Source organism: Anomaloglossus baeobatrachus, chromosome 6, assembly GCF_048569485.1.
Source record: "Anomaloglossus baeobatrachus isolate aAnoBae1 chromosome 6, aAnoBae1.hap1, whole genome shotgun sequence".
NCBI classification, from domain to species: domain Eukaryota; kingdom Metazoa; phylum Chordata; class Amphibia; order Anura; family Aromobatidae; genus Anomaloglossus; species Anomaloglossus baeobatrachus.
In genome coordinates this window covers 526910680-526926322 of record NC_134358.1, presented here as the reverse complement: position 1 = coordinate 526926322, position 15643 = coordinate 526910680, and the positions used below count along the sequence as shown (strand labels likewise).

The window sequence follows — 15643 nt, the reverse complement described above, 5'->3', positions numbered from 1 at the left end:
TACAGGTGGTGGATTTTTTCTTAGCATTTGTCACATCTAATGGATGTGGCATTCTTGGTTGGCTACAGGCTGCTATTTTTAGGCTGGGGGGCCAATAACCATGGGTCCCCCTCAGACTCAGAAAAGCAGTCCCCAGCTGTCGGGCTTTATCAAAATTGGAGGAGGGGACCACACACACAGGTTTTTTTTTTTTTATAAACAAAAAAAACAAAACGCATGCGTGATTCAGAACCAAGATAAGCCCACGTCTGGGGGCTGCAGCCTGTTGCCGTTTTCTTTATCTGTGCTGGGTGTCATAATATGAGCGGTCCCTGGGCCAATTTTTTTATATTCATACCACGATAGACGCATATAGCGTCTGTAATTGGAAGCAGTCAGCTGACATGAAACCACTCAGGGATGGAGCGTGTCTGACTATAACCAATCACAGACGCCGGTGGGCAGGGAAAGCAGTGCATATGCATGAAGGTAAATGAGCGGCCCCGGAAGTGCCAGGAAGCAGTTACAGCCGCGCTGGAGCTTCGGTAAGTATAATGCACTTCCTCCTATCCCTTCTACCACCATTTTTAATTGCTGGATTCTGGTCCCCAAGACTTATATGGGGACCGGGATCAATTCCAGGACAGAACCAGATTTTTATTTATTTATTTTTTTTTTTAAATCCGGTCAGGTCCTCAGGTCTCCGTTATCTGCGAGTCTGCCCATCACTACTCCTGCATTTAGACACCAAAAAAAGGAGGTGTAAAAGTCTTCCTCTGTATTATGTGAGGGTGAAAGCACGAAAGACGATAAGGCCGGAGTCACACTTGTGAGGGTCCCGCGTGAGTCTCGCATTGCATCACCCGGCACGGCCTGCAGCTCTCAAGACTGGAGCATCTCAGCTGCATAGAAATACATGCAGCCATCCTGTTCTTGTCAGAAGAGTGTGTGGACGTGTCGGGTGATGCACAGCGAGACTCGCGCAAGTCTCTCACAAGTGTGATTCCAGCCTAAGGTGCAGTCTTGGCCAATAGCCTAAGGGCAGGGAGTGATTTGGGTCGTTTTGGCAGGATCTCCTGTACAACCTAGTGCCATGCAGCCATTTCATTGCCTCATAGTGCACAGAGCACATTGGAAGCCTGGAATTAATATTCCTGATCCATTAAATGACCAGTGTCTCTCCATTTTACCAATTTGGAACATTTGCCCCGAGTTGCACTGAGGGACGTCTGTATGTATAAAGCGCATGCAATTAACCATTTGTAACCAAGACTTTTCATGTTAATATTGTTTGGTTCATGATGAATAATCTAGACTGTAGTAATAAATGTGAAGTCCGCGAATGTTATTGGACTGTGTGTAAAGCGGCCTCCTGCTACCAAAGCGGCAATGGATAACTTACCGGATACCACAAATCCTGTGTGCAAAGAAAACATCATGTTACAGGGACAATTCCAGACCAATAATTCTAGAATACTAAGACAATCGCTGAAAAGAGCAGAAATGTGCAGCAAAACCCACCAGATGGTTCAGTACTGAGACACTCACCGTGGGTTTTTCCCAGTAACAGCTCTGGAGCCAGGTAGTCCGGTGTCCCAAGGATTTTCTCGTTCTCGGCCTGCGCTGCTCCTCGTCGCACAGACTTCGGTGTTCTGTAAGGGGTTTCCACCTGACCCAAAAAATTACAGAAGATGCATTTTCTATCAATTAGTCTTTTTTTGTCCAGTGATTGTGTGGGGCAAGTAGTGGTACATAGGCAGAAGTTCGCTGTACATGTGCTACCACCTCCCTGTCAGCACAACGTGTATAATGAGACCGCAGAGTCAGTCAGACTTCATGCCTGCACAGTGCAACACCAGGAAGAAGGGAATTTTGTTTACTTACCGTAAATTCCTTTTCTTCTAGCTCCTATTGGGAGACCCAGACAATTGGGGTGTATAGCTTCTGCCTCCGGAGGCCACACAAAAGTATTACACTTTAAAAGTGTAACCCCTCCCCTCTGCCTATACACCCTCCCGTGCCTCACGGGCTCCTCAGTTTTGGTGCAAAAGCAGGTAAATTCAATCCGAAGGATGTTCGGAGAACTGAAACCATGAACCAAAGGAACAATTCAACATGAACAACATGTGTACACAAAAGAACAACAGCCCGAAGGGAACAGGGGCGGGTGCTGGGTCTCCCAATAGGAGCTAGAAGAAAAGGAATTTACAGTAAGTAAACAAAATTCCCTTCTTCTTTGTCGCTCCATTGGGAGACCCAGACAATTGGGACGTCCAAAAGCAGTCCCTGGGTGGGTAAAAGAATACCCCGATAAAAAGAGCCGAAAACGGCCCCCTCTTACAGGTGGGCAACCGCCGCCTGAAGGACTCGCCTACCTAGACTGGCATCTGCCGAAGCATAGGTATGCACCTGATAGTGTTTCGTGAAAGTGTGCAGACTAGACCAGGTAGCCGCCTGACACACCTGCTGAGCCGTAGCCCGGTGCCGCAATGCCCAGGACGCACCCACGGCTCTGGTAGAATGGGCTTTCAGCCCTGAAGGAATCGGAAGCCCAGAAGAATGGTAGGCTTCAAGAATCGGTTCCTTGATCCACCGAGCCAAGGTTGACTTGGAAGCCTGCGACCCCTTACGCTGGCCAGCGACAAGGACAAAGAGCGCATCAGAACGGCGCAGTGGCGCCGTGCGAGACACGTAGAGCCGGAGTGCTCTCACTAGATCTAACAAGTGCAAATCCTTTTCACATTGGTGAACTGGATGAGGGCAAAATGAAGGTAAGGAGATATCCTGATTGAGATGAAAAGGGGATACCACCTTAGGGAGGAATTCCGGGACCGGACGCAGAACCACCTTATCCTGGTGAAAAACCAGGAAGGGGGCTTTCCATGACAACGCTGCCAGCTCCGACACTCTACGGAGCGATGTAACTGCCACTAGAAAAGCCACCTTCTGCGAAAGACGTGATAGAGAGACATCCCGCAGCGGCTCGAAAGGTGGTTTCTGAAGAGCCCTTAGCACCCTGTTAAGATCCCAGGGTTCCAGCGGCCGCTTGTAAGGTGGGACTATGTGGCAAACTCCCTGCAGGAACGTGCGGACCTGCGGAAGCCTGGCTAGAAGCTTTTGAAAAAACACGGAAAGCGCCGATACTTGTCCCTTGAGAGAGCCGAGAGACAAACCCTTGTCCATTCCGGATTGAAGGAAGGAAAGAAAAGTGGGTAAGGCAAACGGCCAGGGGGTAAAACCCTTATCAGAGCACCAGGATAAGAAGATCCTCCAAGCCCTGTGATAGATCTTGGCGGACGTTGGTTTCCTGGCCTGTCTCATAGTGGCAATGACATCTTGAGATAACCCTGAGGACGCTAGGAGCCAGGACTCAATGGCCACACAGTCAGGTTGAGGGCCGCAGAATTCAGATGGAAAAATGGCCCTTGAGACAGCAAGTCTGGTCGGTCTGGGAGTGCCCACGGTTGACCCACCGTGAGGTGCCACAGATCCGGGTACCACGACCTCCTCGGCCAGTCTGGAGCGACGAGGATGGCGCGGCGGCAGTCGGACCTGATCTTGCGTAACACTCTGGGCAGCATTGCCAGAGGAGGAAATACATAAGGCAGTCGAAACTGCGACCAATCCTGAACTAATGCGTCCGGCGCCAGAGCTCTGTGATCTTGAGACCGTGCCAAGAATGCCGGGACTTTGTTGTTGTGCCGAGACGCCATGAGATCGACGTCCGGCGTTCCCCAGCGGCAACAGATCTCTTGAAACACGTCCGGGTGAAGAGACCATTCCCCTGCGTCCATGCCCTGGCGACTGAGAAAGTCTGCTTCCCAGTTTTCTACGCCCGGGATTTGAACTGCGGAGATGGTGGAGGCTGTGGCCACCGCCCACAGCAGAATACGCCGAACTTCTTGGAAGGCTTGACGGCTGCGCGTGCCGCCCTGGTGGTTGATGTACGCGACCGCCGTGGCGTTGTCCGACTGTATGCGGATCTGCCTGCCCTCCAGCCACCGATGGAACGCCTTTAGGGCTAGATACACTGCCCTTATCTCCAGAACATTGATCTGAAGGGAGGACTCTGTCGGAGTCCAGGTTCCCTGAGCCCTGTGGTGGAGAAAAACCGCTCCCCACCCTGACAGACTCGCATCCGTCGTGACCACAGCCCAGGATGGGGGCAGGAAGGATTTTCCCTTTGACAGAGAAGTGGGAAGAAGCCACCACTGAAGAGAGGTTTTGGCTGCCAGAGAAAGAGAAACGTTCCTGTCTAGGGACGTTGACCTCCTGTCCCATTTGCGGAGAATGTCCCATTGGAGTGGACGCAGATGAAACTGCGCAAAGGGGACTGCCTCCATTGCTGCCACCATCTTCCCCAGGAAGTGCATGAGGCGCCTCAAGGGGTGTGACTGGGCCCGAAGAAGAGAGTGCACCCCTGTCTGCAGCGAACGCTGTTTGTCCAGCGGTAGCTTGACTATCGCTGAGAGAGTATGAAACTCCATCCCGAGGTAAGTCAGTGATTGGGTCGGAGTCAATTTTGACTTTGGGAAATTGATGATCCACCCGAACCTCAGGAGAGTCTCCAGAGCAACGGTCAGGCTGTGTTGACATGCCACCCGGGAGGGTGCCTTGACTAGGAGATCGTCTAAGTAAGGGATCACCGAGTGGCCCTGAGAGTGTATGACCACCACAACGGATGCCATGACCTTGGTGAAGACCCGTGGGGCTGTCGCCAGGCCGAAAGGCAGTGCCACAAACTGAAGGTGTTCGTCCCCGATGGCGAAACGCAGGAAGCGTTGATGCTCTGGTGCGATCGGCACATGGAGATAAGCATCCCTGATGTCGATTGAGGCTAGGAAGTCTCCTTGGGACATCGAAGCGATGACAGAGCGGAGAGATTCCATGCGAAACCGTCTGGTTCTCACGTGTCTGTTGAGCAGTTTGAGGTCCAAAACGGGACGGAATGATCCGTCCTTTTTTGGCACCACGAACAAGTTGGAGTAAAAACCGCGACCACGTTCCTGAAGGGGAACGGGGATCACAACTCCTTCTGTCTTCAGAGTGTTCACCGCCTGAAAAAGTGCATCGGCTCGCTCGGGGGGCGGAGATGTTCTGAAGAAACGAGTCGGAGGACGAGAGCTGAACTCTATCCTGTAACCGTGAGACAGAATGTCTCTCACCCATCGGTCTTGGACATGTGGCCACCAGGCGTCGCAAAAGCGGGAGAGCCTGCCACCGACCGAGGATGCGGTTTGGGGAGGCCGAAAGTCATGAGGAGGCCGCCTTGGAGACGGTGCCTCCGGCGGTCTTTGGAGGACGTGACTTAGACCGCCATGCATAAGAGTTCCTCTGGCCCTTCTGTGGCCTGTTGGACGAGGAGGATTGGGACCTGGCTGAGGGCCGAAAGGACCGAAACCTCGATTGAATTTTCCGTTGCTGAGGTCTGTTTGGTTTGGACTGGGGTAAGGACGAGTCCTTTCCCTTGGATTGCTTAATAATTTCATCCAATCGCTCGCCAAACAATCGGTCGCCAGAAAATGGCAAACCGGTTAAGAACTTCTTGGAAGCAGAGTCTGCCTTCCATTCGCGTAGCCACATGGCCCTGCGGACTGCCACCGAATTGGCGGATGCTACCGCTGTACGGCTAGCAGAGTCCAGGACGGCATTCATGGCGTAGGATGAAAATACCGACGCCTGAGAAGTCAAAGAAGCAACTTGCGGAGCAGAGGTACGTGTGACCGCATTAATCTCAGACAGACAAGCTGAGATAGCTTGGAGTGCCCACACGGCTGCAAAGGCCGGGGCAAAAGACGCGCCTGTGGCTTCATAGATGGATTTCATTAGGAGCTCTATCTGCCTGTCAGTGGCATCCTTGAGCGATGAACCATCTGCCACTGATACTACGGATCTAGCCGCCAGTCTAGAGACTGGAGGATCCACCTTGGGACATTGAGCCCAACCCTTAAGTACGTCAGAGGGGAAGGGGTAACGTGTGTCATTAAGGCGCTTAGTAAAGCGCTTGTCCGGAAATGCTCTGTGCTTCTGGACAGCATCTCTGAAGTTAGAGTGATCGAAAGAAGGGAATTTTGTTACTTACCGTAAATTCCTTTTCTTCTAGCTCTTATTGGGAGACCCAGACGATTGGGTGTATAGCACTGCCTCCGGAGGCCACACAAAGCAATTACACTAAAAAGTGTAAGGCCCCTCCCCTTCTGGCTATACACCCCCAGTGGGATCACTGGCTCACCAGTTTTAGTGCAAAAGCAAGAAGGAGGAAAGCCAATAACTGGTTTAAACAAATTCTCTCCGAGTAACATCGGAGAACTGAAAACCGTTCAACATGAACAACATGTGTACCCGCAAACAAACCAACAATCCCGAAGGACAACAGGGCGGGTGCTGGGTCTCCCAATAAGAGCTAGAAGAAAAGGAATTTACGGTAAGTAACAAAATTCCCTTCTTCGGCGCTCTATTGGGAGACCCAGACGATTGGGACGTCCAAAAGCTGTCCCTGGGTGGGTAAAGAAATACCTCATGTTAGAGCTGCAAGACAGCCCTCCCCTACGGGGAGGCAACTGCCGCCTGCAGGACTCTTCTACCTAGGCTGGCGTCCGCCGAAGCATAGGTATGCACCTGATAATGTTTGGTGAAAGTGTGCAGACTCGACCAGGTAGCTGCCTGGCACACCTGTTGAGCCGTAGCCTGGTGTCGTAATGCCCAGGATGCACCCACGGCTCTGGTAGAATGGGCCTTCAGCCCTGATGGAACCGGAAGCCCAGCCGAACGGTAGGCTTCAAGAATTGGTTCTTTGATCCATCGAGCCAGGGTGGCTTTAGAAGCCTGCGACCCTTTGCGCTTACCAGCGACAAGGACAAAGAGTGCATCCGAACGGCGCAAGGGCGCCGTGCGGGAAATGTAGATTCTGAGTGCTCTCACCAGATCTAACAAATGTAAATCCTTCTCATACCGATGAACTGCATGAGGACAAAACGAAGGCAAAGAGATATCCTGATTAAGATGAAAAGAGGATACCACCTTCGGGAGAAACTCCTGAATAGGGCGCAGCACAACCTTGTCCTGGTGGAAGACCAGGAAGGGAGCCTTGGATGATAGTGCTGCCAGCTCAGACACTCTCCGAAGAGATGTGATCGCTACCAGAAAAACCACTTTCTGTGATAGTCTAGAAAGTGAAACCTCCTTCAGAGGCTCGAAGGGCGGCTTCTGGAGGGCAACTAGTACCCTGTTCAGATCCCATGGATCTAACGGCCGCTTGTACGGGGGTACGATATGGCAAACCCCCTGTAGGAACGTGCGCATCTTAGGAAGGCGTGCCAAACGCCTCTGAAAAAAGACGGATAGCGCCGAGACCTGACCTTTAAGGGAGCCGAGCGACAAACCTTTTTCTAACCCGGATTGCAGGAAAGAAAGAAAGGTAGGCAATGCAAATGGCCAGGGAGACACTCCCTGAGCAGAGCACCAGGATAAAAATATCCTCCACGTTCTGTGGTAGATCTTAGCAGACGTGGGCTTCCTAGCCTGTCTCATGGTGGCAACGACCCCTTGGGACAATCCTGAAGACGTTAGGATCCAGGACTCAATGGCCACACAGTCAGGTTCAGGGCCGCAGAATTCCGATGGAAAAACGGCCCTTGGGACAGTAAGTCTGGTCGGTCTGGGAGTGCCCACGGTTGGCCGACCGTGAGCTGCCACAGATCCGGATACCACGCCCTCCTCGGCCAGTCTGGGGCGACAAGTATGACGCGGCTGCAATCGGATCTGATCTTGCGTAGCACTCTGGGCAGGAGTGCCAGAGGTGGAAACACATAAGGGAGCCGGAACTGCGACCAATCTTGCACTAGGGCGTCTGCCGCCAGCGCTCTTTGATCGCGAGACCGTGCCATGAAGGTCGGGACCTTGTTGTTGTGCCGTGACGCCATTAGGTCGACGTCCGGCACCCCCCAGCGGCGACAGATTTCCTGAAACACGTCTGGGTGAAGGGACCATTCCCCTGCGTCCATGCCCTGGCGACTGAGGAAGTCTGCTTCCCAGTTTTCTACGCCGGGGATGTGAACCGCGGATATGGTGGAGGCTGTGGCTTCCACCCACATCAGAATCCGCCGGACTTCCTGGAAGGCTTGCCGACTGCGTGTCCCCCCTTGGTGGTTGATGTATGCCACCGCTGTGGAGTTGTCCGACTGAATTCGGATCTGCCTTCCTTCCAGCCACTGCTGGAAGGCTAGTAGGGCAAGATACACTGCTCTGATTTCCAGAACATTGATCTGAAGGGTGGACTCCTGCTGAGACCACGTACCCTGAGCCCTGTGGTGGAGAAAGACTGCTCCCCACCCTGACAGACTCGCATCTGTCGTGACCACCGCCCAAGACGGTGGTAGGAAGGATCTTCCCTGTGATAATGAGGTGGGAAGAAGCCACCACTGCAGAGAGTCTTTGGCCGTCTGGGAAAGGGATACCTTCCTGTCCAGGGATGTTGACTTCCCGTCCCATTGGCGGAGAATGTCCCATTGAAGTGGACGCAGATGAAACTGCGCAAACGGAACCGCCTCTATTGCCGCCACCATCTTCCCGAGGAAGTGCATGAGGCGTCTTAAGGAGTGCGGCTGACTTTGAAGGAGAGCCTGCACCCCAGTCTGTAGAGACCGCTGCTTGTCCAGCGGAAGCTTCACTATCGCTGAGAGAGTATGAAACTCCATGCCAAGATACGTTAGTGATTGGGTCGGTGACAGATTTGACTTTGGGAAGTTGATGATCCACCCGAACGCCTGGAGAGTCTCCAGTGCAACATTCAGGCTGAGTCGGCATGCCTCTTGAGAGGGTGCCTTGACCAGTAGATCGTCCAAGTAAGGGATCACAGAGTGTCCGTGAGAGTGCAAGACTGCTACCACTGCCGCCATGATCTTGGTGAACACCCGAGGGGCTGTCGCCAGACCAAATGGCAGAGCTACGAACTGAAGATGGTCGTCTCCTATCACGAAGCGTAGAAAGCATTGGTGCTCTGTAGCAATCGGCACGTGGAGATAAGCATCTTTGATGTCTATTGATGCTAGGAAATCTCCTTGAGACATAGAGGCAATGACTGAGCGGAGGGATTCCATCCGGAACCGCCTGGCGTTCACATGCTTGTTGAGCAGTTTTAGGTCCAGAACAGGACGGAAGGAGCCGTCCTTTTTTGGAACCACAAAGAGATTGGAGTAAAATCCTCGCCCCCGTTCGAGAGGGGGGACAGGGATCACGACTCCTTCTGCTCTTAGAGAGTCCACCGCCTGCAGCAGGGCATCTGCTCGGTTGGGGTGTGGGGAGGTTCTGAAGAACCGAAGTGGAGGCCGAGAACTGAACTCGATTCTGTACCCGCGAGACAGAATGTCTGTTACCCACCGGTCTTTGACCTGTGACAGCCAAATGTCGCAAAAGCGGGAGAGCCTGCCACCGACCGAGGATGCGGAGGGAGGAGGCCGAAAGTCATGAGGTAGCCGCTTTGGAAGCGGTTCCTCCATTTGCTTTCCTGGGGCGTGAGTGAGCCCGCCAGGAATCTGAGCTCCCTTGTTCTTTCTGAGTCCTTTTGGACGAGGAGAATTGGGCCTTGCCCGAGCCTCGAAAGGACCGAAACCTCGACTGCCACTTTTTCTGTTGAGGTTTACTTGCTCTGGGCTGTGGTAAGGAAGAGTCCTTACCCTTGGACTGTTTTATGATTTCAGCCAATGGCTCACCAAACAGTCTGTCTCTAGATAATGGCAAGCTGGTTAAGCATTTTTTGGAACCAGCATCTGCTTTCCAGTCCTTTAACCACAAGGCTCTGCGCAAAACCACAGAATTGGCGGACGCCATAGCGGTACGGCTCGTAGATTCTAGGACAGCATTGATAGCATAGGTCGCAAACGCAGACATTTGCGAAGTTAGGGACGCCACTTGCGGCACTGCTGGATGTATGAAAGCATCCACCTGTGCTAAACCAGCTGAAATAGCTTGGAGTGCCCACACGGCCGCGAATGCTGGAGCAAACGACGCGCCGATAGATTCATAGACAGATTTCAACCAAAGGTCCATCTGTCTGTCGTTGGCATCCTTAAGAGAAGCGCCATCCTCTACTGCGACTATGGATCTAGCCGCAAGCTTGGAAATTGGGGGATCCACCTTTGGACACTGGGTCCAGCGTTTGGCCACCTCAGAGGGAAAAGGATAACGGGTATCCTTAGAACGTTTAGAGAAACGCTTGTCTGGATGAGCGTCGTGTTTCTGGATCGATTCTCTGAAATCAGAGTGGTCCAAAAAAGCACTTAATTTACGCTTGGGATATAGGAAATGGAACTTCTCCTGCTGTGCAGCTGCCTCCTCTGCAGAAGGGGCTGGGGGAGAAATATCCAACAGCCTATTAATTGCCGATATAAGGTCATTAACCATGGCGTCACCATCAGGGGCATCCAGATTGAGAGGGGCCTCAGGATTAGAATCCTGGTCACCGTCCTCAGTCTCATCACAGAGAGACTCTTGTCGCTGAGACCCTGAACAGTGTGAAGACGTGGAGGGTCTTTCCCAGCGAGCTCGCTTAGGCTGCCTGGGACTGTCATCTGAGTCAGAGACTTCAGCCTGTGATGCTTGAGACCCCCCTGAAGTACGGATTAGTTCCAACTGAGGGGGACCGGAGAGCATAGACACAGCAGTGTCCATGGCCTGAGCAACTGGCCTGGACTGCAAGGTCTCCAGGATTTTTGCCATAGTCACAGACATTTTATCAGCAAAAACTGCAAAGTCTGTCCCCGTCACCGGGGCAGGGTTCACAGGCGTCTCAGCCTGGGCTACCACCACATTAGGCTCTGGCTGATGAAGTGCCACTGGGACTGAACATTGCATACAATGTGAGTCTTTGGAGCCTGCCGGTAGATCAGCCCCACATGCAGTACAAACAGTGTACACAGCCTGTGCCTTGGCACCCTTGCGTTTTGCGGATGACATGTTGCTGCCTCCTCAGAGCAGTACAGGGTGTCCAGCCAAGAAGCGACCTTACAGTGCAAATATATATATATATGGTACCAGAAAAAAGTACACTAATATAACACTGAGGCACAAGTGGGGCCAGCACTAAAGTGCAGCTTACCGCCCGCTTAGGAGCGGGTGTGTGGTCGCCGAAATCCCTTTAGTCTGGGTCTCCCAGAGCCTGCTGCCTTTCCCCAGCCAGACCGCATGTGTAATGGCTGCCGGCGTCCTTGTGGAGAGGGGGGGCGGGCCCTGGGCGTATACAGACGAAAAGCGGGAAGCCTGCTTCCCACTGTGCCTAGTGAGAGGGCTGGAGCATGTAAATAAAGCTCCAGCCCTCGGCGCTGCCTATTGAGCAGCGTCTCTCCCCTACCCTGATTGACAGGGTGGGGGCGGGAACGAAGCGGCGCTAGGCCGCAGAAGCCAGGGGCTAAAGTTAGAAGCGCCGCCGCCGTAAAAGCGCGGTCGGCGCAAAGTCCCCGGCGCACCACAAGTCGCAGCTGCGCCGCCGCTCCAGTAGCGGTCGGCGCAGTAGTTCCCAACATGTAACGTCACTCAGCAAAGCTGCAGTGACCTAACCCCAGCGCACAGCGCTACTGTCCCCGGCGCACTATAACGCTCAGCAAGCCTTGAGAGTGTCCGTGCCTGCCGGGGACACAGAGTACCTGAAAGTTGCAGGGCCTTGTCCCTGAACGGCACTCCCGCTCCAAATCCAGCAGGTTCTCTGGTTCTGTGGATGGAGCCCGGCCCCAGGGCTTGGGGGCCGGCAAGATCCCACTTCCACAGAGCCCTCCAGGGGATGTGGAAGGAAAACAGCATGTGGGCTCCAGCCTCTGTACCAGCAATAGGTACCTCAACCTTACAAGCACCACCGCGGGTGAGAAGGGAGCATGCTGGGGGCCCCATATGGGCCCTCTTTTCTTCCATCCGATATAGCCAGCAGCTACTGCTGACTACAAACAGTGGAGCTATGCGTGGATGTCTGACCTCCTTCGCACAAAGCAGAAAACTGGTGAGCCAGTGATCCCACTGGGGGTGTATAGCCAGAAGGGGAGGGGCCTTACACTTTTTAGTGTAATTGCTTTGTGTGGCCTCCGGAGGCAGTGCTATACACCCAATCGTCTGGGTCTCCCAATAGAGCGGCGAAGAAAAAGCACTCAGTGTACGCTTGGGAAACCTAAACTGGTGTTTCTCCTGCTGCGAATCCGACTCCTCTATAGGTGGAGTTGGGGGAGAAAGATCTAGCACCTGGTTGATGGACGCTATAAGGTCATTTACTATAGCGTCCCCTTCAGGTGTATCAAGATTGAGAGAAACGTCAGGGTCAGAGCCCTGAGCTGCGACCTCCGCTTCATCCTCCAGAGAGTCCTCAAGCTGAGACCCCGAACAGCGTGATGAAGTCGGGGAAGATTCCCAGCGAGCCCGCTTAGCCGGTCTGGGACTGCGGTCCGTGCCGGAGTCCTCCCCGTGAGACCTAGGTGCCACCCCAGGAGCACGCTGCGGCGCAGACCGAGAGTGGCCTGGGGGCGATGATCCCGCAGTGCCCAGGGCCTGTGTAAGGACAGATCTGGACTGCAAGGCTTCTAGTATCTTAGCAGACCATCTGTCCATAGACTGAGCCATGGTTTGTGAAAGCGACTCAGAGAGTTTCTCAGCCAAAACTGCAAACTCTGCCCCTGCCACCTGGACAGGGGAAGCCGGCGGTTCTACCTGAGCCGAGGGTCCCACCAGTGCCCGAGGCTCCGGCTGAGCGAGTGCAACAGGGGCCGAGCATTGCTCGCAGTGAGGGTAGGTGGAACCTGCAGGTAGCATAGCCGCACAAAAGGTACAGGTTGCAAAATAACCCTGTGTCTTGGCACCCTTGCTCCTTGTGAACGACATGCTGTTGTCTCCTAGGAGAGTGATCACTGAGGGTATATAGCCAAAAGCAAAACAATGCGGCCGAACAGAGAAAATGTATACAAATAGATTATATATATATATATATATATATATATATATATATATATATATATATATATATATATATATATATATATATATATATATATATATATATATATATATATATATATATATATATATATATATATATATATATATATATATATATATATATATAATACACACACACACACTTCGGCACCCTAGGGGGACCAGCACCGGGTGACCGGTGTGGCTTACCGACCGCCAAAAGCGGTTGTGTGTCCACCAGATTCCCTGCCTTGGGCCTCCCAGAGCTGAAGAGCTCGTTCCTGAAGTCCTCCACCGGCAGAATGTGTTTAAAAAATGGCTGCCGGAGCTCTCAGGGGAGGAGGGAGCCGTGGGCGGCGACTAATAAAGTGCGGGAATCTGGTGCCCCACAGTGATCAGTGAGGGGGGAGGAGGACACCTAAAGTATGCTCCAGCCCTCACTGTCGACGTCAGGTCGACCGTCCCGCCCTTACCCCTGACTGGCAGGCCCGGGGGCGGGAGTTATGGTACTAGGCCGCATGAAGCCGGGGACTAAATTTAATACCGCGGCCGGCAAACAGGCGCGGTCGGCGCGGTAGTCCCGGTCGTCATAAAAATACAGCAGCCGCTGCAGCGTCTGTGACAAAAGCGCTCCATGCACCGTCCCCAAGGGGACACAGAGTACCTTTAGATGCAGGGCCCTGTCCCAGATGATACCAAGTCTCCTGTCCGTCAGATTCCCACAGGGGCTGCGGAGGGAGTCCGGTCCCAGTGAATGGATGACCGGTTAGGATCCCACTTCTCCCAGAGCCTCTAAGGGATGGGGAAGGAAAACGGCATGTGGCTCCAGCCTTTGTACCCGCAATGGGTACTTCAACCTTAGCAGCACCGCCGACTTAGTGGGGTGAGAAGGGAGCATGCCGGGGGCCCTGTGGGGGCCCTCTTTTCTTCCATCCGATATAGTCAGCAGCTGCTGCTGACTAAAATGGGAGCTTGAGTGAATGTGTGCCTCCTTCAACACAAAGCATAAAACTGAGGAGCCCGTGAGGCACGGGAGGGTGTATAGGCAGAGGGGAGGGGTTACACTTTTTAAAGTGTAATACTTTGTGTGGCCTCCGGAGGCAGAAGCTATACACCCCAATTGTCTGGGTCTCCCAATGGAGCGACAAAGAAAGAAGCACTTAGGCAGATCACCGTGCAAGCTCAAAGTCATGGCCCTGCTGACAAATATTGTATTCGGATAGCTTAGACTTACATGAGAATACCAAGTATGCTTACATTTTTTAATTCTTTATTTTTAAACTAGGAAGAGGGGGAAGTAGTATTTAAATTAAAAGATTTTTCTAAAACTTTAACTTTTAGTCCTCCTACTGTGCGTGAGCCTGCAATCTATAGTGCTGCACTATACAGTGTGTCCACCCATATCCTGTCTACCGCCATTAACTTGAGAATGGCGGCAGCTATAGGCATAGAAGTGGTGTCTAGGTATAGTAAAGTAGCCATGCGCTACGCATTGAAACCACCTATAGTGCCACCTGGTGGAAAACAACGGAGTTAGCATTTCTATCTCGAAAACGGAACGAGAGAGAAAAAAAAAAGTGAATTCCAAAGTTGTAGGGCATCATCAATTCAATACGAATCTTCACCTTGCATACAGAAATGCTATGATTAGAATGTGTAAAACTCAAGGCTGCGGACGTGAAGCGATACCTCATGGAGACCTTCCTACAAGTCATTGGGTATGGTGGCTGTGTGGAGTGGCCTCCACGCTCACCTGACCTGACCCCATTGGACTTCTTTCTGTGAGGTCGCATCAAACAGCAGGTGTATGCGACCCCTCCAACAACATTGCAGGGCCTACGACAACGTATCACAGATGCTTGTGCAAACGTATCACCTACCATATTGCACAACATGCAGCAAGATACAGTATGCTGTCCAGAGCCCAGATGTGCATTGCAGCTGACGGTGGCCACTTTGAGCATCAAAGTTAAATGAGCGCCATATGCGTGACCAGCAATCAATGTTTTGGGGGGGGGGTCATGGGTTTCATGTCATAGCATTACTGTATGCATGTGTCGATTCGTATTGAATTGATGATGCCCTACAACTTTGTAATTCACTTTTTTTTCTCTCTCGTTCAAGATAAAAATGCCAACTCCGTTGTTTTCCACCAGGTGGTGCTATAGGTGGTTTCATTGCGTAGCGCATGGCTAATTTACTATACCTAGACACCACTTCTATGCCTATAGCTGCCGCCGTTCTCAAGTTAATGGCGGTGGACAGGATATGGGTGGACACACTGTATAGTGTAATAGACTCTATCCCATGAAGACCATCAAAAGGTCATTACTTCTCTGACTCAGTTACTGGTATTGCCATAAATGATTAAACAGAACCTGACCGGTGATGTATGCCGCCCAATACAATGGTGGCAGGTAGACATGGGCTGTGGCGTTTCAGAGAAAAATGTACTTCAAAAGCCACTTGGGACCGAGCCCCGAGGCAGACTTGTTGGACAGGCGGGTCCTCTGCACTTCTCCCCTGGACTGACAGGTATCTGACTATACAAGCATGTAAGCAGAGACCTGTCAATTCGGGGCAGCGCTCTCATCAGCTCTACTGTCACCACACCCTGTTCAGATCCATCTGCTCCCTTCTTACATTTCCCACTATTCCTCGTGGTAGGCTGCAAGCCAGCAGTGAGCACAGACCTGTAACTCCACCTAAACCCCTC

The 15643-nt window shown here is 52.4% G+C and overlaps 1 protein-coding gene across 2 annotated transcripts in view; it reads right to left on the bottom strand.

Moving 5' to 3' along the window:
- The window catches only part of MASTL (microtubule associated serine/threonine kinase like), a 97578-nt gene that overhangs the window by 33275 nt on the left and 48660 nt on the right, over window positions 1-15643 (bottom strand). Inside the window, exons 9-10 of one of the 2 annotated variants that reach the window (XM_075315531.1) lie at window positions 1528-1648; window positions 1382-1396 (exon numbers count right to left, since the gene is read on the bottom strand). In XM_075315531.1, the coding sequence (XP_075171646.1) occupies window positions 1382-1396; window positions 1528-1648 (136 nt within the window). The remainder of the gene's footprint in view (window positions 1-1381; window positions 1397-1527; window positions 1649-15643) is intronic. The other variant, XM_075315532.1, reaches the window with a different exon arrangement.